This window comes from Plecotus auritus (assembly GCF_963455305.1).
Source record: "Plecotus auritus genome assembly, chromosome: 8".
Taxonomy (NCBI): domain Eukaryota; kingdom Metazoa; phylum Chordata; class Mammalia; order Chiroptera; family Vespertilionidae; genus Plecotus; species Plecotus auritus.
The window spans coordinates 62,030,121-62,056,757 of record NC_137782.1 but is presented as its reverse complement, the minus strand read 5'-3'; the positions used below and the strand labels follow the sequence as shown (position 1 = coordinate 62,056,757).

The 26,637-nt window shown below is 40.0% G+C and overlaps 1 protein-coding gene across 2 annotated transcripts in view; it reads left to right on the top strand.

Annotated features, from left to right (window-relative positions):
- The window catches only part of ITCH (itchy E3 ubiquitin protein ligase), a 137,648-nt gene that overhangs the window by 92,690 nt on the left and 18,321 nt on the right, over positions 1-26,637 (top strand). For both annotated transcript variants that reach the window (XM_080685028.1, XM_080685027.1), the window contains exons 13-20: positions 3,270-3,354; positions 11,949-12,077; positions 18,152-18,224; positions 19,553-19,624; positions 23,245-23,333; positions 24,927-25,086; positions 25,348-25,481; positions 25,884-26,024. In XM_080685028.1, coding sequence (XP_080541154.1) covers positions 3,270-3,354; positions 11,949-12,077; positions 18,152-18,224; positions 19,553-19,624; positions 23,245-23,333; positions 24,927-25,086; positions 25,348-25,481; positions 25,884-26,024 — 883 coding nt within the window. The remainder of the gene's footprint in view (positions 1-3,269; positions 3,355-11,948; positions 12,078-18,151; positions 18,225-19,552; positions 19,625-23,244; positions 23,334-24,926; positions 25,087-25,347; positions 25,482-25,883; positions 26,025-26,637) is intronic.

Below are 26,637 nucleotides of genomic sequence, written 5' to 3'. Positions count from 1 at the left end.
ATAAGTTTTCTATTAACTTTATCTTGCCTCATGTTTGCTTTTTTTTGATATTTGCATTTATCCTTTAATTTTGTTTTTCTTTCTTGATTAAGGTATTACATATGTGTCCTTATCCCCCCTCTTGGCGGCCCCCACCTCCCACTCATGCCTTCACTCCCCGGGTGTCTTTGTCCATTGGTTATGCTTATATGCATGCATACAAGTCCTTTGGTTGATCTCTCCCCCTCGTTTGCTTTTGCAAAGAAAAATCTCTGGTCCTAAAATCTGAACTTACATGGCAGATAAAAGATGAATATATGCTTAGGGTATTACATTTAGATGAAAAATATTACTCTGCAAAATTCTTTGGAATCAAAAAATTTACAGATTCTGCAAATATATATATATACATACATTATATATATGTATATATATACACACATATATATATATTTATATTTTATTGATATTTTACAGAGAGGAAAGGAGAGGGATAGAGAGCTAGAAATATCGATGAGAGAGAAACATCGATCAGCTGCCTCCTGCACATCTCCCACTGGGGATGTGCCCGCAACCAAGGTACATGCCCTTGACCGGAATCGAACCCGGGACCATTCAGTCCGCAGGCCGACGCTCTATCCACTGAGCCAAACCGGTTTCGGCTCTGCAAATATATTTTAATTTTTAAAATTTAATGTGACTGCCAAGAAAGTGAACTTACTTTGTTATGTAGCCAGCTATAGTAAGTGGGTGCTTCTTTTTGCCTCAGAATCAATTTTAAACTTGATTAGAAGTTTCCACACTCAAGATGCCATGATCAGCCAAGCCAATGTTAATATTCATTTTGTCACAAGATGCAGAGTACCATTTTTCTGTCTATCATGCACACCTGGAGTTCTGTTTCCATTTTAGTCTCAGCTAATAGAAAGTAATGATATGGCCCTAGCTGGTTTGGCTCAGAGGATAGAGCATCGGCCTGTGGAATTAAGGGTCCCAGGTTCAATTCCAGTCAAGGGCACATGCCCAGGTTGCGGGCTCGATCCCCAGTAGGGGGGCATGCAGGAGGCAGCTAATCAATGATTCTCTCTCATCATTGATGTTTCTATCTCTCTCTTCCTCTCCCACTCTGAAATCAATAAAAATATATTTTCTTAAAAAAGAAGGTAGTACTGTTATGTCAGGAATGGGTTCATGATACTGAAAAATATGCCCCTTCTGACTCTGGCTATATCATCACTGCTACATGAAATCATGGAAGCAGTGCTAGAGGTAATGTTAAAAGTTAACAAATATTAACTTACCCTAGCTGGTTTGGCTCAGTGGATAGAGCATCAGCCTGGGGGCTAAAGGGTCCCAGGTTCAATTCCTGTCAAGGGCACATGCTGGGGTTACAGGCTCGATCCCCAGTAGAGGGCGTGCAGGAGGCAACCAATCATTGATTTTCTCTCATCATTGATGTTTCTCTCTCTCTCCCTTCTCTGAAATCAGTAAAAATACATTTTTTAAAAACACAAATATTAACTTGACAAGGCTATATAATTTGGCCTAAGACGCATCTTGCAATACTTTGCTTAGAGAAAGATCCAAAGGCTTTAAATAAATGTTATTAAAAAAAAAAATACAGCCCAGCAGCTGGTGTTGCTCAATAGTTGAGCATCAACCTATGAACCAGGAAGTCATGGTTCATCCAGTCAGGGTTGCCGGCTTGATCCCCCAGTAGGGGGCGTGCAGGAGGCATCTGATCAATGATTCTCTCATCATTGACGTTTCTCTCTCTCCCTCTCCCTCCCTCTCTGAAATCAGTAATATATACTTGTTAATCCTTGCCTGAGGGTATTTTCCCATTGATTTTAAGGGAGAGTGGAAGGGAGGGGGAGAGACAGAGATAGAGAGAGAGAGAGAGAAACATTGATATGAGAGAGACACATTGATTGGTTAATTCCCACACAGACGGGCTGGGGATCAAGCCTGCAACTGAGGTACGTGCCCTTACTGACTCAACCTAGGTCCCTTCAGTCCTGAGGCCGAGGTACGTGCCCTTACTGACTCAACCTAGGTCCCTTCAGTCCTGAGGCCGAGGTACGTGCCTTTACTGACCCAACCTCGGTCCCTTCAGTCCTGAGGCCGATGTTCTAACCATTTTGCCAAACCAGCTAGGGCAATAAAAATATAGTTTAAAAAAATAAAGAAAACAAAAATAGATACAACTTTTCAAACTACAGGAGATAAAATTTGACTTCTTCGCATGGAATTAAGTTCAAAATTTTGTTTGAAAATTGCTAATTTTTAGAAAATGTTTTTCATAAAGTTGGAATGGAATGTATACTCTGTAATACTTCACTTATTTATTTTGAGACATCTTGGCCAAATTAAAAAATTCAGAGATAAGAAGTGACCTATCTTTTGAAGAATTAATTGGTAATGGAGCACAGAAGTGTGGATAGTTCAGAATGGTATTAATATTAAAATTTCAAAACTATTTAGTTAATAAAGGAGGAAATAACTCCACATGTCTTCTTGACCTAATGAGAGCTCAGGGAGGCAGGGAAAATTTCTAGAAAGGGAACAAGAAAACGAGAATCCTAAAGCAACAGGTAGGGGGAGGAAGACAAGCAGCAACTTCAGAAGCAGTAAATTAAAGAACTGAGCCCTGCTGTCCAGCCCTTGTGTAGGAAGTTACTATAGATATCTAGGATTTGGCAGCTGGGTATATTAAGGAATAGGACATACAGTATTTTGAAACAATGTCTTCCCTAGTTGAATAATGCCAAGCATGTAACAAACAATTAAGTTATATTATCCCCATTATATTTTAAGAAATGAGATAGTATAGTATAGGGAAAAAAATGCCTGAATGAAGGCCTGAGTTTCCATCCTGTCACTTGCCACTTAACTCTGAGATTTTGGGCAAATCACTGTCTGAGTTTCTTTCAAAATAAACTAAAATCACTTACCTGATGGGACTGTTAAGGATAAATGAAGTCATCTCTGAAAAGTTAAAATGGTTAATTAATCATGCTGTTGTTAGTTGGATTGAGCAGAAAGATTCTTTGAGCAGGACATTGTGAATTAAGTATGTTTAGCTTCTAGGATGTAATCACATTTTTATAACTTTAGTGTATGTGAATTTATTAGTGAAATAATAAACCTTTTAAAGTTGTGATTTAAAAACTACAAAATCAACAGTATAATGAGAAATGGGCAAATTCAGCTCATCTTATTATTTTAGTTTAAAGAAGACTATGCTAGCTCTAATGCTTTGTTTTGTTTGTTTGTTTGTTTAATTTAAGAAAAGAGAACGGATGGCAATGGTAGAGTATATTTTGTCAACCACAACACTCGTATTACACAATGGGAAGACCCCAGAAGTCAAGGGTAAGAACTTTTGTCTACTGGTTTATAAATAACTCTTAAAGATTGTACCCTGTTTCTGATTCAGTTATGAAAAAGATCAGTTACATATTCTTTCCCCCAGAGGCCTTAAACATTACTCACATATCTTATAATGAGAAAAAAATTAAACTATCCTATCTAATAAAAGAGTAATATGCAAATTAACCATCATTCTGCTACATCCAAAAGCCACGCCCACCAGCCAATCAGGAGGAAATATGCAAATAAACCCAACCAAGATGACTACCGCCACAGAGAGCATGAGGGAGGCTTGGGTTTCCCCGGTGATGGAGGAAGCCAAGCTTTCTGCCTGCCCTTGCCGGCCCAGGCCTCCACTCAAGGCTACAAAGTTTCAATGATAGAAGATACATAAAACCAAACAGAAATGGCGGCAGCCTGGGAGCTGGAAAGAGCAGGAGGCTAGGGTTGCCCCCGGCGATGGAGGAAGCCAAGCTTCTGCAGACCTGGCCGGCCCAGGCCTCCGCTTAAGGCTACAAAGTTTCAATTGTGGAAGATACATATATCCCAACAGAAGTGGCTGCCGCCGAGGAGCAAGCAGAAGGCTTGGCTCTGCTCCAGGCTACAAAGTTTCAATTGTAGAAGATAAATAAACCCCAGATACCAGGGCCTCCACTTGGGTTGCCAGGGGGCGTGGCCAGCCTGCAAACCACCACAGGCCCCTCAGCCAGGCCGCCCCATGCCCCAAGGGAACCCCCACCCTGATCCGGGACACCCTTCAGGGCAAACCAGCTGGCCCTCACCTGTGCACCAGAACTCTATCCTATCTAATAAAAGAGTAATATGCAAACTGACTATCACTCCAACACACAAGAGGCTGCCCCCATGTGGTCAAAGATCCTGCCCCCATGTGGACACAAGATGGCCACCACAAGATGGCCAGCAGGGGAGGGCAGTTGGGAGGGACCAGGCCTGCAAGGGAGGGCAGTTGTGGGTGATCAGGCCAGCAGGGAAGGGCAGTTAGGGGTGACCAACCTGGCAGAGGAGGGAAATTGGGATGACCAGGCCTGCAGGGAAGGGCAGTTAGGGGTGACCCGGCTGGCAGAGGAGGGAAGTTGGGGGCGACCAGGCCTGCAGGGAAAGGCAGTTGGGAGGGACCCAGGCCTGCAGGGGAGAGCATTTGGGGGGACCAGGCCTGCAGGGGAGGGCAGTTAGGGGTGACCAGGGCTGCAGGGGAGGGCAGTTGTGTGGGGACCCAGGCCTGCATCGGAGGGCAGTTAGGGGCAAACAGGCTGGCAGGGGATCAGTTAGGCATCAATCAGGCTGACAGGGGAGTAGTTAGGGGGTGATCAGTCTGGCAGGCAGAAGCAGTTAGGGGCAATCAGGAAGGCAGGCAGGCGAGCAGTTGGGAGCCAGCAGTCCTGGATTGTGAGAGGGGTCCCAGATTGGAGAGGGTGCAGGCTGGGCTGAGGGACACCCCCGCCCCCCGTGCACGAATTTCGTGCACCGGGCCTCTAGTTTAATATAATGGATGTGGGCTTCTTGAGAGTATGGGGCGGGGGAATCACTGGCTTGTGCCAATACATTTAAGTATTCCCAAAATCTGCTTATTATTGGTAAGACCAGGTAAGTAACTCTAAAGCAAGTTTTTGCAACCTGGGATCCACTGGATAAAATTCAGGGAGCCTGTGACTTAGGGAGAAAAATATTAAACATTCGGTTTCATTAACCTTTATCTGAATTTTCATGTGATTGTAAGGTACAACCAGAGTAGAATTAGCAATGCCTAGGACTTTGCCCCCAGTAGAGAACATCATCCTGCAGTTGTTGCAGATATATCAAAATATTGTTTATATACATCATTACAAGGATTAGCTAGTTAATCCTATATAATAAAGAGCTAATTGGACCAGACGGCGGAACAACCTTCTGGAACGACCTTCTGGAACCACCAGTGGGCAGGGGTCGGGGCTGCGAGGGCTGAGGCAGCTAGGGCTTTGAAGGCCTACTCTTGCACAAATTTCGTGCATTGGGCCTCTAGTATATTAATAAGAGTCACATTATTATTATATTTGTCTTTTTGCTGTTTAATAACTATGTAGATATAATTGCTTTTCTTTGTAACATTATGTAATGGTGTGTGTATTAATTGGCTAAGGCTGCCTGAACAAAGTACTTGCGGCTTAAACAACAGAAATTTGTTTCATAGTTGAGGAGCTACAAGATCAAGGTGTTGGGAAGGCTGTCCTTGTAAAGGCAGTAGGGAAGGGCCTGTTCCAGGCCTCTCTCCTAGTTTCTGGTGGTTCCTTGGCTTGTGGCAGCATAACTCTAGTTTTGAAATGGCACTCGCTCTGTTCAAATTTTCCCTTTTTATAAGGATACTAGGGGCCCGGTGCACGAAATTCGTGCACATTAAAAGGGGATTAATTAGAGGAAATAATTTAATATTGCTATTTGCCCTTTATAATAGAAGTGTCAGAGATGAAAGAAAATTAGTAAAATGTATATGAAAACCTTCCTCCTGTCAGAGTCTGGGGTGCACCATGGGACCCATTGTCAAGTCCCCGCCCACCCACATGCGCCTCAAAAATCACGTGAGACCCAGACCCGGCCAGTCCCTGCCCCAATTGGGCTAGATCAGCCTTGGGCAAACTACGGCCCGTGGGCCGGATCCGGCTGTTCTATCTGGTTCTCTTGCTCTCCCCTCCGCTCCTTTACTTTGAATTTATATTAGTTCACACAAACACTCCATCCATGCTTTTGTTCTGGCCCTCCGGTCCAGTTTAAGAACCCATTGTGGCCCTCGAGTCAAAAAGTTTGCCCACCCCTGGGCTAGATCCAGACCTGGCCAATCCCACCCTTGTCAAGCCCCGCCAGGCAGGGGACTTAGCCTCAGGTTCCCTGGCCTGGTGCTAGGATGGGGGCGTGGCCTGAGGTCCCCCAGCGCAGACCAGGGTGGGGGGCATGCCTTGAGGTCCCCGGTTAAGCCCCACCAGGTGGGGGACATGGCCTGAGATCCCCTGTCAAGCCCTGCTGGTGGGGGGCATGGCCTGAGGTCCCCCGTCAAGCCTCGCCAGGCAGGGGGGCGCAGCCTCAGGTCCCCTGGCCCGGCACCGGGAGGGGGGAACAGCCTCAGGTCCCCCATCAAGCCCCACTGGCAAGGGAATGCAGCCTCAGGTCCCCTGTCAAGCCCCGCTGGGCTGGGGACTTGGCCTGAGTTCCCCCGACCCAGCACTGGGGGTGCACCTTGAGGTCCCCCATCAAGCCCCCTTGGGTGGGGAGCATGGCCTGAGGTCCCCTGTCAAGCCCTGCCAGGCAGGGGGGCACAGCCTCAGGTCCCCTGGCCCGGTGCTGGGGCGGGGGGAGCGGTCTGAGGTCCCTCGGCCTAGTGCCGGGGTTGGGGGCCCAGCCTGAAGTCCCCTGTCAAGTCCCACCTGGTGGGGGACGTGGCCTGAGGTCCCCCAGCCTGGCACTGGGGCAGGGGGCGCATCCTGAGTTCCCCCGACCCAGCACTGGGGGTGCACCTTGAGGTCCCCTATCAAGTCCCGCTAGGTGGGGGCTATTGCCTGAGGTCCCCTGTCAAGCCCAGCCAGGCAGGGGGGTGCAGCCTCAGGTACCCTGGCCTGGTGCCTGGGCAGGGGGCATGGCCTGAGGTCCCCCATCCAGCCCTGCTGGGCGGGGGTTATGGTCTGAGGTTCCCCCGACCTGGTGCCAGGGTGGCGGGGGGCACAGCCTGAAGTCCCCTGTCAAGCCCCACCTGGTGAGGGACGTGGCCTGAGGTCCCCCAGCCTGGCGCTGGGGCAGGGGGAGCAATCTGAGGTCCCCTAGCCCAGCACCAGGACAGGAAGCGCACCTTGAGGTCCCCCGTCAAGCCTCAGTACCCTGGCCTGGTGCCGGGGTGGGGGATGTGGCCTGAAGTCCCCTGTCAAGCCCTACGGGGGTGGGGGAGGGCATAGCCTCAGGTCCCTGCTGATTGCTTGTTAAGGCTCCTTATGGAAACTTGGCTTCAGCTATGGGTGCAGCCATCTTTGTGATGGAGTGATGATCAATTAGCATATTCCCTCTTTATTAGATAGGACTAGTCATAATCAATTAGTGGCCCACCATTTTGATCTGAATTAGTTACATCTGCGGTGATTTCCAAAGGAGGTCGCATTCTGAGGTATTGAGGGTTAGGACTTTAACATAAGAATTTGCAGCAAGTACATAATTCAGCCCATAATAATATGTAATACTATGTATTTAGCAGACTGCCAGAAGGATTCCATTCTGCAAGAAATTTGGCAAGGTATACCGTCAGAGAGCACAGTCTCCACATGATTGCGCTCACTTCAGACATTAGCCATAAGCTGGGACCAACTGGCTACAAATTGGGGAGTCCCCACAATCACTTTCAGGTTTGATAACTCACCAGAGAGACTTGAACTCACTGAACCCTCTTGTACTCAGTCATGTTTATTACAGGGAAAAGGATACAAATTAGACCTAACAGAAGGAAAAATGAAAAGAGAAGAATCTGAGAGGGTTCCAAACACCCAGAATTAATGTGAAACAGTATGTGTGGAGTTTTGCTAAGCATCGAATCTTACCTGAGTCTCTGGTATCCAGAGTTTTTATTAAGGCTCCATCATGTACTGCCTATGTGGCTAACGTTTACTATCCAGGCCTTTCCCAGAGTTTGGGCTAATACCTTTAGTTTTCAGTTATGCCAGAGGTCAGAACTGATAGGAATATTCCAAAGTCTCCATCAGAAAATATATTGTTAACTGTCTGGGTGTTCAAATCCTCCAAGCAAAGATACTCCTGACAGGCAGGACATTCCAGAGGCCTGCAAACAAGCTCCTAGTAGCCCAGGGCAAAGGCTATCTGTTTAGCTATGATTAATTCTTCACTTAACACATTCATGGCTCAAAGTTTTAAGAACCGCTGTTCTAAAGGCATGCTTTAAATTTAAAATCTATTTCTGGGTACCAACAAATCACAACATTTTTTTAATGGAGTAGTGGTATTTAACTAAAATATTTTTAATTTCCCCAAAAGGAAGAATTTAAGAATTTAAAAAATAGCACTTCTAATTCCTCTTTAAAATTCTATCTCTAAGGATAGAATAGACCATGTGACCTTACAGTAATTTGCTACCATTTTTTGTTCCCCCTTTTCCTTTAAAGTTTCAGAACTAAAGTTAGAATCATATTTTAATACAAATGACCCAGTTCTATTCCATTTGTTTTGTTTTTAAGACAACAACTTGTTACTAAGTCTGTCTTGCAAATACAATTACAACAAATGAGAAGTGTTACCTTTTTTTTAACATTTTGGTAGTCTGTTTTATCTGACATTGCACTCAGTTCTGTGAATACAGCTAAATGTTCTGAACCTCTTGACATAGTTTAAAAAATACTGTTCTGTGCAATGTTCTCAGCCTTTTGTTCTTCCAAAGTACACTTAAGGAAAATGATGTACCTGTCTGCAACAGTGGCTCTGTAAGACAGTGAGCTTAAATGCCTTCAACTCCTGTCAATGGGGTGACAAATGCTACAGCCACGTCATCCTCACATCCAGTTTAGATCATTGGTAGTGGCGAACAGTGATAGCACCTTAAGGAGAGAACTAATTTGATAATATCTCTATTTTAGTGCTCTGTCAGCAATCTATATAAAGAGGTAATATGCAAATTGTCTGTTACTGTGTCACGGTAACAATGGTTCAACAGGCTGGGCGGGGCTGCGCGCGGCGAGGGGTGGGGCTGTGTGCGCAACTGGTCACCAGGAGATGCATGGAGCACCTCTAGGTCCCCACCCCCTCCCCCACTCCTGCTGGCTGTGGCCCGGAGACAGAGAAACCACCCGCCCCAAGGTCCCAGGCCACAGCCAGCCCGAGAAGCCACCTGCCCTGTGGTCCCCGGGGGAGATGGGGAAGCTGCCCGCCCACAGTCCAGGCACCAGTGCCTGAGGCTGGCTGCTGCCCGGGAGATGGAGAAGTGGCCTGCCCTGTGGTCCTGGGCCTCAGCCAGCCGGAGTAGCCGCCCGCCTGTGGTCCAGGCACCAGCCTGTCCGGGTGGCAGTGCCTGCGGCTGGCTGCAGCCCAGGATACAGAGAAGCCACCCGCCCTGGGGTCCCAGGCTGCAGCCACCCGGAGAAGCTGCCAGCCCTGTGGTCCAGGGCGCTAGCGCCTGTGGCCCCAGAGATAGGTTCCCTCTTCTCCCACTACAGTCATTACTCCAATATTCCCCTTCTGAATTTCTCTCTGCTGCCCCAACCCAACTCCACTTTTCATCTGAAGGATAGGGAACAGGGAGAGCAATGTTAAAAGCTTACATTTTTAAGCAGGTAAGGTTGGTACTTAAACATATAAATGGAAAACTAGAGTCCTTAAGGTAACAAAGGCTAGAAAGGGAGGGGACAGGGACAGGGCAAGACATAGTGTATCCAGCAATCCATGTGGGGACTGAAAACTTTGCAGTGAAGATATGAATCAACTAAAATATTGACAGGAACAATTCTTCCATCTTTGAAAATATCTATATCAACTCTGTTTAAATAGATTTTCATCTGCATAATATAACACATTCTAATGAGACCACCGCCACCAATGTGGTCAGTGTTGTGCTGGTAAATGTTTAACAACTGGCTCTCAATCAAAGAAAACAAAACCCTGATTTACACTATTGGCCAATTTCTGTGGCATAAATTCTCCATCCATGGCTGATTTCAGCTGCTAATGTGATGCCACTAAATGCAGAGCTGAGGAGGAACGTGCAGTAATACACTACTATATTCCACCAGAAAGACCCAAAAGATATAAATAATGTCAAGAGTCAGAACAGTAAGGTGCAGTAAATAACTGAGGAGTGATGAATTTAGAGTATGTATTACCTTTGGTTTTAATGTAATGTATTCACTTTTAAGATTATATAATTCAAATTTTAATAATGCCCATATTTAACAACCAGCTTGCAAAATTCCTGAAAATTTGTGAGCCAGTAAGAGCAGGCTCCAGCACAATACTGAGTGGAGTATAATGGTTAAAGGGCATGGCTCATGGGTTTCAAACGAGACTCGGCCACTTTCAGGTTTTACTGGACAAGTTACCTGATCTCTCTATACCTCAGTGTTCTCATCTGTGTAATTATAGTACCTGCTGTATATAGTTGTTGCAAAGATAAAATGAAATCTGTGTATGACACAGCACAGTACCTGAAATAGTTCACTCAATTTGTTATAAACTGTTACTACCTCAAAACGTTGTTGACAAAATTACTCATGCTGAAAGAATGAAATTTTATTGATGAGAAAAATACTTTATTTTGCGATCTACATGGAGACAGTCAGTTTTGCTTCCTAGGCAGTAGATGGTAATCTACTACTAGAAACTGAAAGAGGAAAAATGACCTCAATCAACATGATTGAGGCAACGTATTATTAGCTGGATCATAAAGCAGAGAGGATGCCATATATTCTAGGATACATCTGCAGTAAGAGGCTTCACCTCAGGTATTAATTCTGATCAACTAAGCATCAGACTTAAGATGAATGGTGAGAAGAATTCTGAGGCTGCTTTTAGACTTAGCAGGAATAGAACTTTAATACATAAGCAACAGTAATATGCTAATTAGACCGGATGTCTTCCAGACGACCATCCGCACGCCCTTCCTGACAAACCAGGCCCAGGAGAAGCCACCTGCGGTGGTCCCGGGCACCAGCGCCTGCGGCTGGCTGCAGCCTGGGAGACAGAGAAGCCGCCACCCTACTGTCCTGGGCTGCAGCCAGCCGGAGAAGCCGCCCACCCCGCGGTCCCAGGCGCCAGTGCCTGTGGCTGTGGCCCGGGCAAAGCCACCTGCCCACTGTCCCCTGCGGCTGCATCCGGCCTAGGCGAAGCTGGCCCTGTCCCGGGTGCCTGTGGCTGGCCAGAGGAAGGGAAGCCCGGGTCCCGGGTGCAGGGCTGAGGCACAGGTGGTTAGGGGCAATCAAGCCAGCAGGGTAGCAGTTAGAGGCAATCAAGCTGGCAGGCAGAAGTGGTTAGGGGAAATCAGGCAGGCAGTCAGGTTTGTGATTAGGAGCCAGCAGTCCTGAATTGTGAGAGGGATGTCCGAGATTAGAGAGGGTGCAGGCCAGGCTGAGGGACATCTCTCTCCCTGCCTCACCCCACACTAATTTTGTACACTGGGCCACTAGTATGAATGAATGTAGGACCAGAGTGAGACTAGAGGCAGGAAAACCCAGTTAGGTGGCTGTTGTGAAAGTTTAAGAGAGATGAATAAAGCCAGAGTAAGGATGGTGCAGGGTATTGAAAATAGTGACAAACTTGAAGACATCTAAGGCAGCATAGGCAGAACTTGGTTACCATGGGGTGTTTAGTTGGGTTATTATGGAGATGGGGAATACAAGTCAAGTAGGTAAGAGAAGACTGAGTGGTGGTTGATGGATCTGTTGACATGTTAACATGCTTATAGGATAAAGAGGATATAGGTAAACAGGTCTAGTAAACAACTGGGTATACTGGACTAAATGGTTTTCTGGATTCCTACTGCATTTATGTGTATTTTTAGTTTCTGTATTTGGCCAACAAGCAACTCTAACATTTTTTGTTTGTTTATATTTTTTTCCTATGTTCTTTAGTCAATTAAATGAAAAGCCCTTACCTGAAGGCTGGGAAATGAGATTCACAGTGGATGGAATTCCATATTTTGTGGACCACAATAGAAGAACAACCACCTATATAGATCCCCGCACTGGAAAATCTGCCCTGTGAGTTTTCTAAACATTGTAGATTAAAAGAAAAACTGATCCCAAGATTTTGATATAAAAGATCTGAATTAGCAAGAAGTGTAGTTCTTACCATTTCTTGAGTTGTCTGCCCATAGATTTGTGTTCACAAAATATTTTGTATTTCTATTACCCTCTTGAATATTTTCTCCTATAGACTTTTCATATTGTTGCCTTCTTTACACATAGCAATAAATGAGACTATTTAGAAATTATCAGTATAGTACCGCTCACCAATTAATCCCCGATTTCTGATTATTATTTTCTTTATTTCTATTATTTTTAACTTAAAATTCCCTTAGCTTTGTTTTTCTTTTTTATTTTTGAAAAGTAACTGTTTTGTGCATTTGCTTAATATGTTTTATTTAGAGTTTTTTTAAATTATTATGATAAAACATACATAACAAAGTTTACCATTTTAAGTGTACAGTTTAATAGCATTAAGGACATTCACATTAAACAATAACTCTCCAATCCTCCTCCCCCAGCTACTGTTCTGCTTTCTGTCTTTATGAATTTGACTACTCATATAAATGGAGTCAGACAGTATTTGTTCTTTGGTGCTTATTTCACTTAGCATCATATCTCCAATATTTATTTATGTTGTAGCTTGTATCAGAATTTCATTTCTTTTTAAGCTGAATAATATTTCTGTCTATGTATGTACCACTTTTTGGTTATACATCTATTCATGGACATTTGGGTTGTTTCCACCTTTTGGCTATTGTGAATAATGCTACTATGAACATGAAGGTACAGATATCTGTTCGAATCCTTGCTTGTGTATATACTGATAAGTGAAGTTGCTGGATCAAATGCTAATTTTGTGGGGGTTTTTGAGTCACTGCCATACTATTTTCCATGCAGGTACACCATTTTACATCTCACCAGCAGTGAACATGAGTTCCAGTTTTTCCAATCTGTACCAACAGTTGTTTTCTGTTCTTTTTGGTTTGTTTGTTAGTTTGTTTTTTATGATGCCATCCTATGAGTATGAAGTAGTACCTCATTGTGGTTTTTATTTTTATTTCTCTAATGAATCATGATGTTGAACATCTTTTCATGGGCTTATTGGCATTTGTATATCTTTGAAGAAAGGTCTGTTCAAATCCTTTGCCTTTTTTTTTTTTCTTTCCTTTGCCCATTTTTTAATAGAGTTGTTTTTGGTTGAGTTTTAAAAATTTTCTATATATTCTAGATACTAATCCTTGTCAGATATGCCACTTGCAAATATCTTCTTTCATTCTACGTGTTGCCTAAGAGTTGTATAGCTTCAGCACTTATGTTTAGGTCCTGGATCCATTTTTAGTTAATTTTTGTAATGGAGGTAAGGGTCCAGTTTCATTTTTTTGCATATGGATATCCAGTTATCCCAGCACCATTTGTTGAAAAGACTGTCCTTTCCCCCATTGAATGGTTTTGGCACCCTTCTAGAAATCATTTGACCATATATGCCAGGGTTTATTTCTAGACGTTCTATTCTATTGTCTGTATATCTATCTTTAGTCCAATACCACACTATTTTGATTACTATTGCTTTGTATTAAATTTTGAAATTAGGAAATGTGAGTCCTCCCAACTTTTTTTTCCTTTTTTTTTTTAAATCCTCACCCAAGGATATTTTTCCATTGATTTTTAGAGAGAGGGAAAAAGAGAGAGAAATATCAGTGTGAAAGAAACTCATCAATTGGTTGCCTCCTGCACGAGCCCCAACCAGGGCCTGGGCCATGAAGGAGCCTGCAACCAAGGTACGTGCTCTTGACCAGAATTGAACCCGGGACCCTTCAATCTGCAGGCTGACACTCTATCCACTGAGCCAAACCTACTAGGGCTGTTTTTCTTTTTTAATATTATTTTGGCATTTTAAGGTCCCTTGAGATTCCATATAAATTTTAGGGTAGATTTTTCTCTCTCTGCGAAAAAGTCTTTGGGATTTTAATAGGAATTGTACTGAATTTGAAGTTTGCTTTGGTTAGTATTGACATCTTAACAATATTAAGTATTCTAATCCATGAACATAGGCTATGTATACATTTATTTGCCTTTAATTTCTTTCAACCGTGTTTTATAGTTTTCAGTGTAGAAGCCTTTTACTCTCTTTGTTAAGTTAATTCCTGAATGTTTTGTTGGTTTTTTGTTTATTTGCTTGTTTTTATTGATTTCATAGAGAGTAAGGGAGAGGGAGATAGAAACATCAATAATGAGAGCGAATCATTGATCGGCTGCCTCCTGCATGCTCTCTACTGCGGGATGGAGCCCGCAACCAGGGCATGTGCCCTGACCAGGAATCAAACTGTGACCTCCTGGTTCATAGGTCGATGCTCAACCACTGAGCAACACTGGCCAGACTGTTTTCTCATTTTTGGTGCTACTGTAAATGGAATTGTTTTCTTAGTTTATTAGCTCATAGAAATGCAACTGATTTTTGTGTATTGTTTTGTATCCTACTTTGCTGAATTTCCTTATTTCTAATGGATTTTTTTAATCTGGAATTTTTAGGGTTTTCTATATACAAGATCATATCTTCAAACAGATAATTTTTACTTTCTTTCCATTTTGGATGCCTTTTATTTCTTTGTCTTGCCTAATTGTTCTGGCTAGAACTTCTAATACTTTGTTGAATAGAAATGGTGAAAGCAGGCATCCTTGCCTTTTTCCCTATCTTAGTAGGAAAGTTTTCCTTCTTTCATCATTGAGTATGATATGAGCTGTGGGATTTTGACATATGTTATTTTTTGTTGAGGCAGTTTTCTTCTAGTCCTAGTTTTTTGTTGTGGTGTGGTGTGGTTTTTTTTTTTATCATGAAAGGATGTTGAATTTTATCAAATACTTTTATTTGCATTGAGATCATTTTTCCCCTTTGTTATTAATGTGTTGCTGGGTTACATTGATTTTTTTTTAATAGATATATTGAACCAACTTTGCATTTTAAGATAAATCCCACTTTGTCAAAAGTATTAAAATATTACTCTTTTTCATCTGTTGAATTTAGTATGCTAGTATTTTGTTGAGAATTCTTGAATCAGTGTTCATAAGAGATATTGGTCTGTGGCTTCCTTTTCTTGTAGTTTCTTTGGCTTGACATCAGGACTATCCTGACTACTCATTACTTTTTAATTTTATATTTTTTGTGTATTAAAAAATTTCATGTTTAAAGCAGCACTAGGAAATCAAGTCTATTAGTTATTAATAAAATCAGAAATGATTTATATATGGAAATAAATTATAAATAGGTAATGTTAGATCATTCATTTCAATTATAATTACGTTTGGGTACATATAACAGAAAACCTCAAAACAATAGTGGCTTATATAATACGGAAGTATATTTCTCTCCATCATTTAAAAATGTTCCAGTGGGACTTACACAGCACACTACTGAATAATCCATGGCTCAGAGAAGAAATCACAAAGAATTAGGAAATACTTTTGTACTTACTGATAATAAAAATACAACATAGCACAGCTTGTGGGATTTAACAAAAGTAGTCCTCAGAGACAAATTTATTGCTTAAAAGAGTAGATTAGAAAATAAAGGTATAAAATCAATCATCCTGCTTCAAATATTTAAGAAGCTAGAAAAAGAAAAGTTAATTAAACCACAAATAAGCACAAGAAAGGTAATAAGCATAAAAACAAAAATCAATGAAATGAAAATATGAAACAATAGAGAAAACAAAGCTAGAGGTGGGATCTTTGAGAAAGATGAATAATATTGATAACCCCTAGTAAACCTGAGAGAGAAAAGGAGAAAACAGATTACTAATATATTAGAAAATGAAGGGACATCACTATATCCCATAGACATGAAAAGATAATAAGATAATATTTTAAACAACTTTATGCCAATAAATTTAACATTTAACATTCCTTCAAAGACACAAGTCACCAAAATGGACATTAAGAGGAAATAAATCTGAATACCCATGTATGTGGTAAAGAAATTGAATTCATAATTAAATAATTTCCAAAAAAGGAAATTCTTGACTAGATAGCTTCACTGGTAAATTTTATCAAAATCCTAAAAAGCCAGGGGCCGTCAAAACTGAAACAACCAGACGGATGACAGAACAGCAGACTGCGTGGAGCGACCAGGCCAGCAGGGGGTTAGTGAGAGAAGAACAAACGACTGAACAGCAGGCTGCTTGGGGTGACCAGGCCAGCACGGCGGGGGGGGGGGGGGGGGGGGAGGCAATTGGGGGCGACCAGGCCAGCAGGGGAGCAGTTGGGAGCGACCAGGCAGGCAGGGGAGGGGCAGTGAGGGGCGACCAGGCCGGCTTTGGGGGGCAGAGAGGGGCAGTTGGGGGCGATCAGGCTGGCAGGCAGAGGTGGTTAGGGGTGATCAGGCTGGCAGGGGAGGCAGTTAGGGGCGATCAGGTAGGCAGAGGGGGGCAGTTGGGGGCAATCAGGCCAGCAGGCAGAGGCGGGTAGGGGTGATCAGGCTGGCAGGGGGGGGCAGTTAGGAGCCAGCGGTCCCGGATTGTGAGAGGGATGTCCAAGGAGTCCCGGATTGGAGAGGGTGCAGGCTGGGCTGAGGGGACCACCCCCCACCCCATGCACGAATTTCATGCACCAGGCCTCTAGTTCTATGTAAGTAACAAAATCCTATTCAAATTCTGTCATAAAATATAAGAGATAGGAACATTTCCTAACTCATTTTATGTGGTTTCTATAACCCTGATATCAAAATCAGACAAAAACATTTAAAAAAATTTTTTTGAGTAATCTTTATATAAACAGAGGTGTAACAATCTTTAACAAAATAATAGCAAATTAAATTTAGCAAGATAGAAAAGGAATATTATACTATCATCATGTGGAATATATCCCAGGAATGCAAGATTGATTTTACATACAAAAATCAATCAGTGTAATTTACCACATTAATAGATTAAAAGAGAAAAATTATGGTAATTTGACGAAAGCACTTGACAAAATACAATGCCAATTTATGATAAACTCTCAGCTGCCTTGGAAATTTTCTTACCTGAGAAATAATATTTACAAAAGACCTACAATCAACATCACACTTAAGATCAAGAATAAGACAAGGATATGTTCTGTCACTACTTTCATTCAACATTATATTTGTAGTGCTGTGAGATAAGAGAAAGAAAGAAAAAAAAATAGATTGGAAAGGAAAAAGTAAAACTGTCCTTTTTTCACTCATAATTATGTGTATAGAAAATCATAAGGAATCTAGAAAAAAAACTTCTAGAACTAGTAAGTAAATGTAACAGTATCGTCTGATACAAAGTCAATATACAGAATCAATTGTATTTCTATATTGAACATTTAGAGAATGAAATTAAAAGTATTCCAGGGGAAACATGACTTTCAGGGTGAGCTTTAGAGTAACCCCATGGTGTCATCAGTGATCTAGGCTCCTTTCTTTCTGTTCTACTATCCCAGACCTTGATCTGTATCCTCATAGTTACCTCATAGTTTATGATAGCTGTGAGACTTCAGCTGTCATAATTATACTGCAGGCTGGAATAAGAAGAACAAATTGAAAAGAGAAAAATATATTTTTCCAGGTCTCTCAGCTCTCTTTAAAAGAGCCTTCCTCGAAGTCCTATACAACACTTCAACTTACAACTCATTATCACTGTTAAGTCTCACAGCCCCACTGGGAAATGTAGTCTTTATCCTAGGTAGCAGTCTGCCCAGGTAAATATCAACAGTCTGATTTAAGGACAAAGGAGAGAATGGATATGGGGGATAGACAACATTCTCAGATAGAACCTACTTTACCCTAGTCCTGTTACATAGAATGGATATGGGGGATAGACAACATTCTCAGATAGATCCTACTTTACCTAGTCCTGATAGATTTGGCTGTATATAAGAGAAAATCCCACAACATTGGCTTTCAAAAGATGAAAATTTATTTGTGTCTTTTACTTAAAAATTATCCTGGGAGATAAAAACTTTAAAGGGTGGTAGTAGGATTATGCTATACTAGGGTGTTTTTATATTTGCTGAATACTGAGGGAGTGTGGTATTTTGCTTTCCTTACAAGCAGCTATATATGTCATATTTCTATTCTTCCTCAGAGACAATGGACCCCAGATAGCCTATGTACGGGACTTTAAGGCAAAGTTTCAGTATTTCCGGTTCTGGTGCCAGGTTAGTATTGGGTCTATATTTCTATACTTCCTTTCTTTTGTTTTTGTTGCTTACATTACAATCAGTGATTATGAAAATAATTAACTCATAAAAAAGCAGGTAAAATGGGAAACATCAGAATCTCTTTCTCCTATTTTTATTTTTTAATCCTCACCAGAGGATATTTTTTCCATTCTTTTATTTATTTTTTTAGAGAGAGTGGAAGGGAGGGGAAGAGACAGTGAGAGAAATATCGATGTGAGAGACACATCAATTGGTTGCTTCCTGCACGCGCCCCTACAGGCCAGGAATCAAACCTGCAACTGAGATATGTGCCCTTGACCAGAATTGAACCCAGGACCCTTTAGTCTGTGGGCTGAACTGGCTAGGGCTCTTTCTCCTATTTTTAAGGCAAAGAAATAGATCTGTCAGTTAAATAATTTGTGGCTTCTTTTGTTCACAATAATAAATTTGAAACCATTCAAATAAGAAAACAGTGCTACTCTCTTCCCAGTAACCATTATGTTCAGATTGCAGAAATCCTCAAATGAGTTAAAACATTTTCTGATGGCCCTAGCCGGCTTGGCTCAGTGGATAGAGCATCGGCCTGTGGACTGAAGGGTCCCAGGTTCGATTCTGGCCAAGGGCACATGCCTGGGTTGCAGGCTCGATCCCCAGTAGGGGGCGTGCAGGAGGCAACTAATCAATGATTCTCTCTCATCATTGATGTTTCTATCTTTCTCTCCTTCTCCCTTCCTCTCTGAAATCAATAAAGAAATTAAAAAAAAAAAACATTTTCTGATGTATAAATTATAACTGGTCCCTTTCATAGTTAGCATTTGCTAGATATATACATATATGTATCACTTTAATAGATACAGATACATAGGTATAGTTATATTCAGAGTATTTTTCTCAGATGAGATCAAATATTTCTGATGTATAAATATTTACTAAATTATTTCATTATGAGTTCTAAATAAAATTAATGTACTATTTAAAATGTTAACTATGATGAATATTTTTAAACTTCAAACTTATAATTAACTGGACAAGCAAGAATAATCTGAATTAGTATTTTGAAAATAAAATTAAAGATTTGACTCAGTAAGTAAGCTGTGTGCATATGAAATCTTGTTTTTCCTCTGTATTTTATATATATTAAGTGATAATATAATTAGCATGAAGGCTCACAAATGCATGGTTAAACATTATTGAATATAGAGTCATATTCAGAGTCTACTTGTTTCAGTAAGCAAAAATAAAAGTAAATAAAACTTTACCCTTTTGGTTTTGTGATAAGCCATTTTAAATGGTGAGAGTTGACTTAAGTCATTTTTATATTTCAGCAACTGGCCATGCCACAGCACATAAAGATTACAGTGACAAGAAAAACATTGTTTGAGGATTCCTTTCAGCAGGTACTGTTTGATTCGCACTCAATGGTTTGTCCCCTGGCTGCCAGCCCAAACCATCTTTTGGTGTTGGCAATTTAATCTAAACAGTTTGGAACTTTCTGAGTTGGAGTCCTTGAATTTTTAAGTCTAATCTCATTGCTAGCTACCTTAGTACTTAAAATTTAGGAACATTCAGATAGTTTTGTGTGTTTTGTGTATGTGTATGTTTTATACTTTTGAAAGATCAGAGTAACTTAAAAGTGATTAGTGAGTTTCAGGTTTCTACTAGTATTTTTAAGCTAAGTGGTTAATTTGAAATAGATACTTAAGTAAGAATATAGACTTTCCTATATAAAAATATTTTAATTATAGGAGTTACCATGCTTATTGTAAAAATGCAAGTATTACAGAACTATAAAAACTATAGTCTTCCCCACTTCTTTTCTATCTGTCCAATTTTCATAAGTCTGAAAATATCCATATGAACATTGGACAGATAGAAAAGAAGTGGGGAAGACTATAGTTTTTATAGTTCTGTAATACTTGCATTTTTACAATAAGCATGGTACTCCTATAATTAAAATATTTTTATATAGGAAAGTGGTCATTAGTTCCAATATTTAAAAAAAGATCTTTTCAGAAGTCGCCAATAATACACACACACACACACACACACACACACACACACACACACACACATTTATTTATTTATTTATTTATTTATTTATTTATTTATTTATTTATTTATTTAGAGGAAGGGAGAGGGCATAGAAAGATAGAGACCTCCTGCACGCCACCTACTGGTAATGGAGGCCACAACCCGGGCATGTGCTCTGACCTGGAATCGAACCAGAGACTTCTTGGTTCCTGGATTGACGTTCAACCACTGAGCCACACTAGCTGGGCAACAAATTATTTTAGTTGTCCTAAGAAACAGAGTTAATTTATTATTTATTTTGCAACTTTACTAACCAACTGCAACTAAATGTTACGTGATTTTGTTGTAGGGAAGATTACATGATCAGTGAAAAAATGTGTTAATATGAGAACATGCAGTTAGTCCTTGTTTTATGATGTGGATGTGAGTCTTTATTATCAAGCCCCTGTCATGATTGTGATAGTTACAGCTTCCAGTGCCACACTGAGTGCAAAGAAAAAGGAGATTGTGTGAGATAGTTGACAGTATCTGACTTCCTTTCAGAAATAGGTATGTTGATTTCCTAATGGAACTTCAGTTATTAACATTGAAAGGGGAAAGCCAGTTGGCATCCTGCTAAGTAGGAGCAGATAGCTTTTAAGCAGCAGAGCTGATTAAGGCTATTTAAAGAATTATGAGTGATTCCCTTGATCTGATGTGAGTTTCCAACACCATTCACTACTCCAATTGTTACCTTTTTCTAATTTTTATATTAATAGCTACTGTGTGTCACTGAGTATGCAGACTCTGGTAGGCCATTTTCTTAGAACATAACTTGCTTATAGCAATGCTGAAAAGATGCAAAACATGATTAAATGTACCTTTATCTCTTGGCTTCTGAAATCAGAGTCTTTTGCAAAATAACAGACAAGATGGTGCTAAAGTGGTTGTTTAAAATTGTCATCTTATATTTGACATTTATTGAATTAAATATGAAGTTTAAAACTGGACAAAAAAATTGATTGCTTTGGAAGTGTGACAAGTTTGATAGCAAAATTAGCATCAGATTTTTTTTGATAACTGTTGGATAAAGTTGTTTTGGGTAGTAAGTGCTTTTATTAACATAGCATGACTGCTTATGAGGGAAATTGAAGGATAAAATTATTTTCCTTCATATTAGACTTTTGTTAAAGGATAACATTTAAAGACTAGAGGCCCGTTGCACGATATTTGTGCAAGAATAGGCCTTCCTTCCCCTGGCTTCACTCCCAGCCGCCCGGCAGCCAGCAAGTCCTCGCTTCTGTCCAAAGCACCGCTCCTGTAGCTCCCTCCGCCGTAACCCCTCCCCCTCATAGCAGTCGTCCCGGCCGCTCCACACCTGCATATGCAAATTAACCTGCCATCTTTGTTGGGTTAATTTGTGTACTCACTCTGATTGGCTGTGGGCATAGCAGAGGTACCGTCAATTTACATGTTTGTCTATTATTAGGTAAGATATTTTTTCCAGGGGAACAGTCTCAGATTTGGAGGAAAGTCTCAAGAGACATCAGTGATAGCCCTAGGGTTTGGGGAGGAGCCATGAAGACAAGGAATAGTCAGAGAGAGCAATTTTTAACCTTTTGTTTTGCATTGCTATATGTCTAGCCTGTGGTACTTATAGAATAATTGCTCATAAGCATGGCATAAGCATTGCAATTTTTGGTACATCTGAGATTTTCTTTTTTGAGTGAGATATGAATTCATAAAAGTGATATATCTGTTTTGTGGAAACTGAGAGAAGCCCTGGCATAAGCAAAAATTACTTACTGAGCCTCTTAGGAATTTAAATGTGAGTGTTCATTCATATCATTTCATAAAATAGAGGCATTGTATTAACTTCTCTCCAGGCCCTGCCATTTTTCTTCTAAGAGTAATAATATTTGTAATGTTCTACAGGCTCCATTTTTGGCAGGTAATTAAATAATTTTCCAGAGAAAGAACCCAAATGACCTATTTATTGTAGCTCAATAATGGTACTGTCCTTCAAAGATAAAGATGATCTTGCCCTAACCGGTTTGGCTCAGTGGATAGAGCGTCGGCCTGCGAACTGAAAGGTCCCAGGTTCGATTCCAGTCAAGGGCATGTACCTTGGTTGTGGGCACATCCCCAGTAGGAGGTATGCACGAGGCAGCTGATCGATGTTTCTCTCCCTTTGATGTTTCTGACTCTCTATCCCTCTTCCTTCCTCTCTGTAAAAAATCAATAAAATAGCCGAAACCAGTTTGGCTCAGTGGATAGAGCGTCGGCTTGCGGACTGAAAGTCCCAGGTTCGATTCTGGTCAAGGGCATGTACCTTGGTTGCGGGCACATCCCCAGTGGGGGGTGTGCAGGAGGCAGCTGATCGATGTTTCTCTCTCACTGATGTTTCTAACTCTATCCCGCTCCCTTTCTCTCTGTAAAAAGTCAATAAAAATAAAAAAGTGGATTCCTTTAAAAAAAAAAAATCAATAAAATATATTAAAAAAAAAAAAAAAAGATGATCTTACTAACTACTGTAGTGGGACAGAAAATTTGAGTAGTTTTTCTAGGTATTGTAAGTTTCTACTGAGAATGTTTCCATAGTTAACTTGATCCTCTCTGCAGCCACTGGTTTTCATTTTCAAGTTCGCCAGTTAGCTATTATATGTACCTTTTGGCTGTTAAACCCAAATTTACCAACACAGAACCATAAAAAACCACTTAACCTCTGACCAGGCCCACAGTTAACTGCTCTAAGCAATTGAGAGAAGCAACTTTATAAATGAATAGTAGGATGATTTAAAAAAAAAATTAACATGTATAAAGTGTATAAATATATATGAAACATTAATGTATTTTGTGTATGTGTGGTGTTGATTAGAGCACAAACACAATTCTATGTCAAGGGGAATTTAAGTAACCTATAATGAAGGAGATTTCAAACTTAGAAGTGGTAGAATGGTGTTTCAACAACTACTTTTAGCAATTATTTTACTTTATTGTTTTGTAGATAATGAGCTTCAGTCCCCAAGATCTGCGAAGACGTTTGTGGGTGATTTTTCCAGGAGAAGAAGGTTTAGATTATGGAGGTGTAGCAAGGTAGTGATAATATGAATACTCAGAACTTAGTTCCTTTCCTCCAAAGGTATCATTACACTTTGCTTGCAAGTATTATTTTCTCAATCTTATATTTCAGGAAAATGAAATGTAGGAAATTATTGTACCTTTATTATGCTGAAGCTGTAGAATTTCAACACCATTAATTCAGAAGGTAACTCTGAGGTATTGCCAGCTGGTTTCACCCATATCACTCATTTAGTCCTCAGAGTAATGCTGTGAGAAAGAATTTTACAAGTAATAATGAAGTTGAGACTCACCTAAGACACATAACTAAGTTGTGGACTTGGTGTTACATATACTACCTCATGTCTGTTCCACAAAGCATAAAAGACCTTATAGTGATCAGATCATTTTCTCCATCACAGATTACGGATATAGATAATAGTCACTCAATTTCCAACTCAGGTTAATATATCTGTTTTGAGAATAGAAGACTGTATAAAATAGGAGTTGAAATCTTTAAATCTGCTTTCTTAATAATGGACTTCCAGTCAAATCCTAGTAGGTAGACTGAAGCAAGAAATTGCTTTGCTTATTTCCTACAATATAGCATATCAGGTTAAAAATTTGCATAGCAGTAGCACTGTGGAAAGGCAAGGACTTTGGAGTCAGGACTGGATTTGAGTCCTTTTTCTGCACTCATTAATACGACCTGGGGCAAATATTTTATCTGTAAAATTACCTAGTGTGCCCACTAATTGGTGGTTACAATTTAGTAGTTTTTTATTTATCACACTTCAAAGTGTTTGAAATACCCACAAAAAATATGAGTAGAAACATTTAATTTTGTATGGGTTAAAGATAATTTAAGAGGAGGGCAGTTTTTTATTCTTAATTAGAACATGAACTAGCATTAAAGTATAAGCAGTGACCATGAAACTAACAGAAAAGCAACCACAGACACAAGATTATATCACATGTATTGCCCCAGATCTGCTCTGTCTACTGTTCTATCAGACCTACCTAAATTACATAATTAGTACCAATAATCTTAGGTTAATATTGGTTGGTTTTTTCACAGCATTTGCATTTGAGTTTCTCAGGGCATCTTTCTAATGAATGAGTGGCTTGAATTAAGTGTTTCATTGCCTCTGTGAAATTGGATCGTTTTTCATATTTGTCTAGGATTTAGAGAGCAGTGGTACTTGGCGATCACTATGGGACTTAGAAATCAATGGAATAATATTAGATTCGTTTCAGCTGCTCTAACCATGGGTCAATTGGTGAAGTTTAAACTTGGCTATGTATAGTATTTTATTGATCCTAAGACTAATATTTTCTATTTTAACATCTCTGAAATTGGGATATGTATCACAATTATAATTGGGGAAAAATTTTAGTAGTTGTTTTAAAGGTGATGGTGTCTTAAATTCTTTGAAATATAATAGGCAGTGTATAAATATCTCTGTAAAATAGTTGTCAGAGTGAACAGAAGCAGTAAAATCAACATGGTAGTTTAGGAAACTATCACTAGCTGAAGAGTATAAATTTCTAACTTTGTAGCGCTGCCCTTTGATTTGTTGGCATAGTTACTTACACAATTTTTCACCCAAAATTTTCTTTTTGTTTCAGGGAATGGTTCTTTCTTTTGTCACATGAAGTGTTGAACCCAATGTATTGCCTGTTTGAATATGCAGGGAAGGATAACTACTGCTTGCAGATAAACCCCGCTTCTTATATCAATCCAGATCATCTGAAATATTTTCGTTTTATTGGCAGGTTTATTGCCATGGTAAGTACAGGAGGAGAACTGTGTGTACTTTGCTAATTCAGCAGTACTAAAGCATTGTTCATTAACTTTCTCATTTGAAATTTTCTCATCACTAAGACATTTCTAAGATTGGGTTTGTTATATTTGCCCTTTTTCTAAAAAAATGTCATAAGAAATCATATAATAGGGGAGCCCTTATTAAATGATGAACTCACCTAGCATTCTGAAATACAATGAATATCATAAAATTATCTTAAATGGTATTGTTTGTTTCTTTCATAGGCTCTTTTCCATGGGAAATTCATAGATACAGGTTTTTCCTTGCCATTCTACAAGCGTATCTTGAACAAACCAGTTGGGCTCAAGGATTTAGAATCTATTGATCCAGAATTTTACAATTCTCTCATCTGGGTTAAGTAAGTTTGTGTCCATTTATTTTATCAAAATATAATCTATATACTTTGATTATAGTGTTGATATCTAAACTTTAACCAGTTAACTGCCACAAAATTTTGAATTTAATTTAAAAAGGTCTGCCGCTTGTGTCTGTAGACACTTACGGTATACAAAATAAACATATAATTAGTTTATTGAATTTAAATGGTTTACATTAAATCTGTCATTATTCAATATGATAAATTTTACAGAAATAATTCCCAGGATCTTCAGCAAAAATATGACTTGAGAGCATAATTTTTTATTTTTGTTATTTTGATATTATAATTTAATAGTAATTATTTAAGACCATAGTCCTTTAGTTAAAACCTTTTTATATATTTGGATTAGTATAACAAATAGTGTTAATTTCATTTGTGCAGAGAAAACAATATTGAGGAATGTGGTTTGGAAATGTACTTCTCCGTCGATAAAGAAATTTTAGGTGAAATCAAGAGTCATGATTTGAAACCCAATGGTGGCAATATTCTTGTAACAGAAGAAAATAAAGAGGAATATATCAGGTGAGAGAGAATGCTCCTTTTGACATAGTTTAGCCCTTCTGTTGGACTACATTGATAATTGCCTAGTAATCCTAATGGAAAATATTTTATAAAATAATTTTTGCTTTTTAACTAATCATTATGAACACTGATCTTATATTAAGAACATGAATTATCACTTTTTTTACCTTATAAGTGTTGAGAGAAGAACAAGAAAAGTGCTATGGGAAGTCAAAAGAGGGAGACATCATTTCATCTAGTTGTAATCATGGAGTAAGTAGTCGATGATTTTTCAGTTGAGCCTTTCAGTTGTGTAGAAATCAGAGTAAAAGTTATGAGCAGAGAGATGGAGGCTGGAAAGCACAAATCACAGACAGTATCAGGGAAGAATATCCATGGTTTGTGAGGTACTGTCCGGCAGCTCAGAGTTGATATTCCATTCTGCCATGTCCTGCATTTCAGAAGCCAAAGAAAATGAAGAATCTTTGGAAGATGTGGAGGCTAATAAGTTATGATAACCTTTAAGAAAATACTTAGAACAGTTAGCCAGGTGGTAGATTGGAAACCAGATTATAAGAAATTAGGAGTAAATTCAGTAGACAGTCTAAATTTCGTCTTCAACAAATCTGGCAAC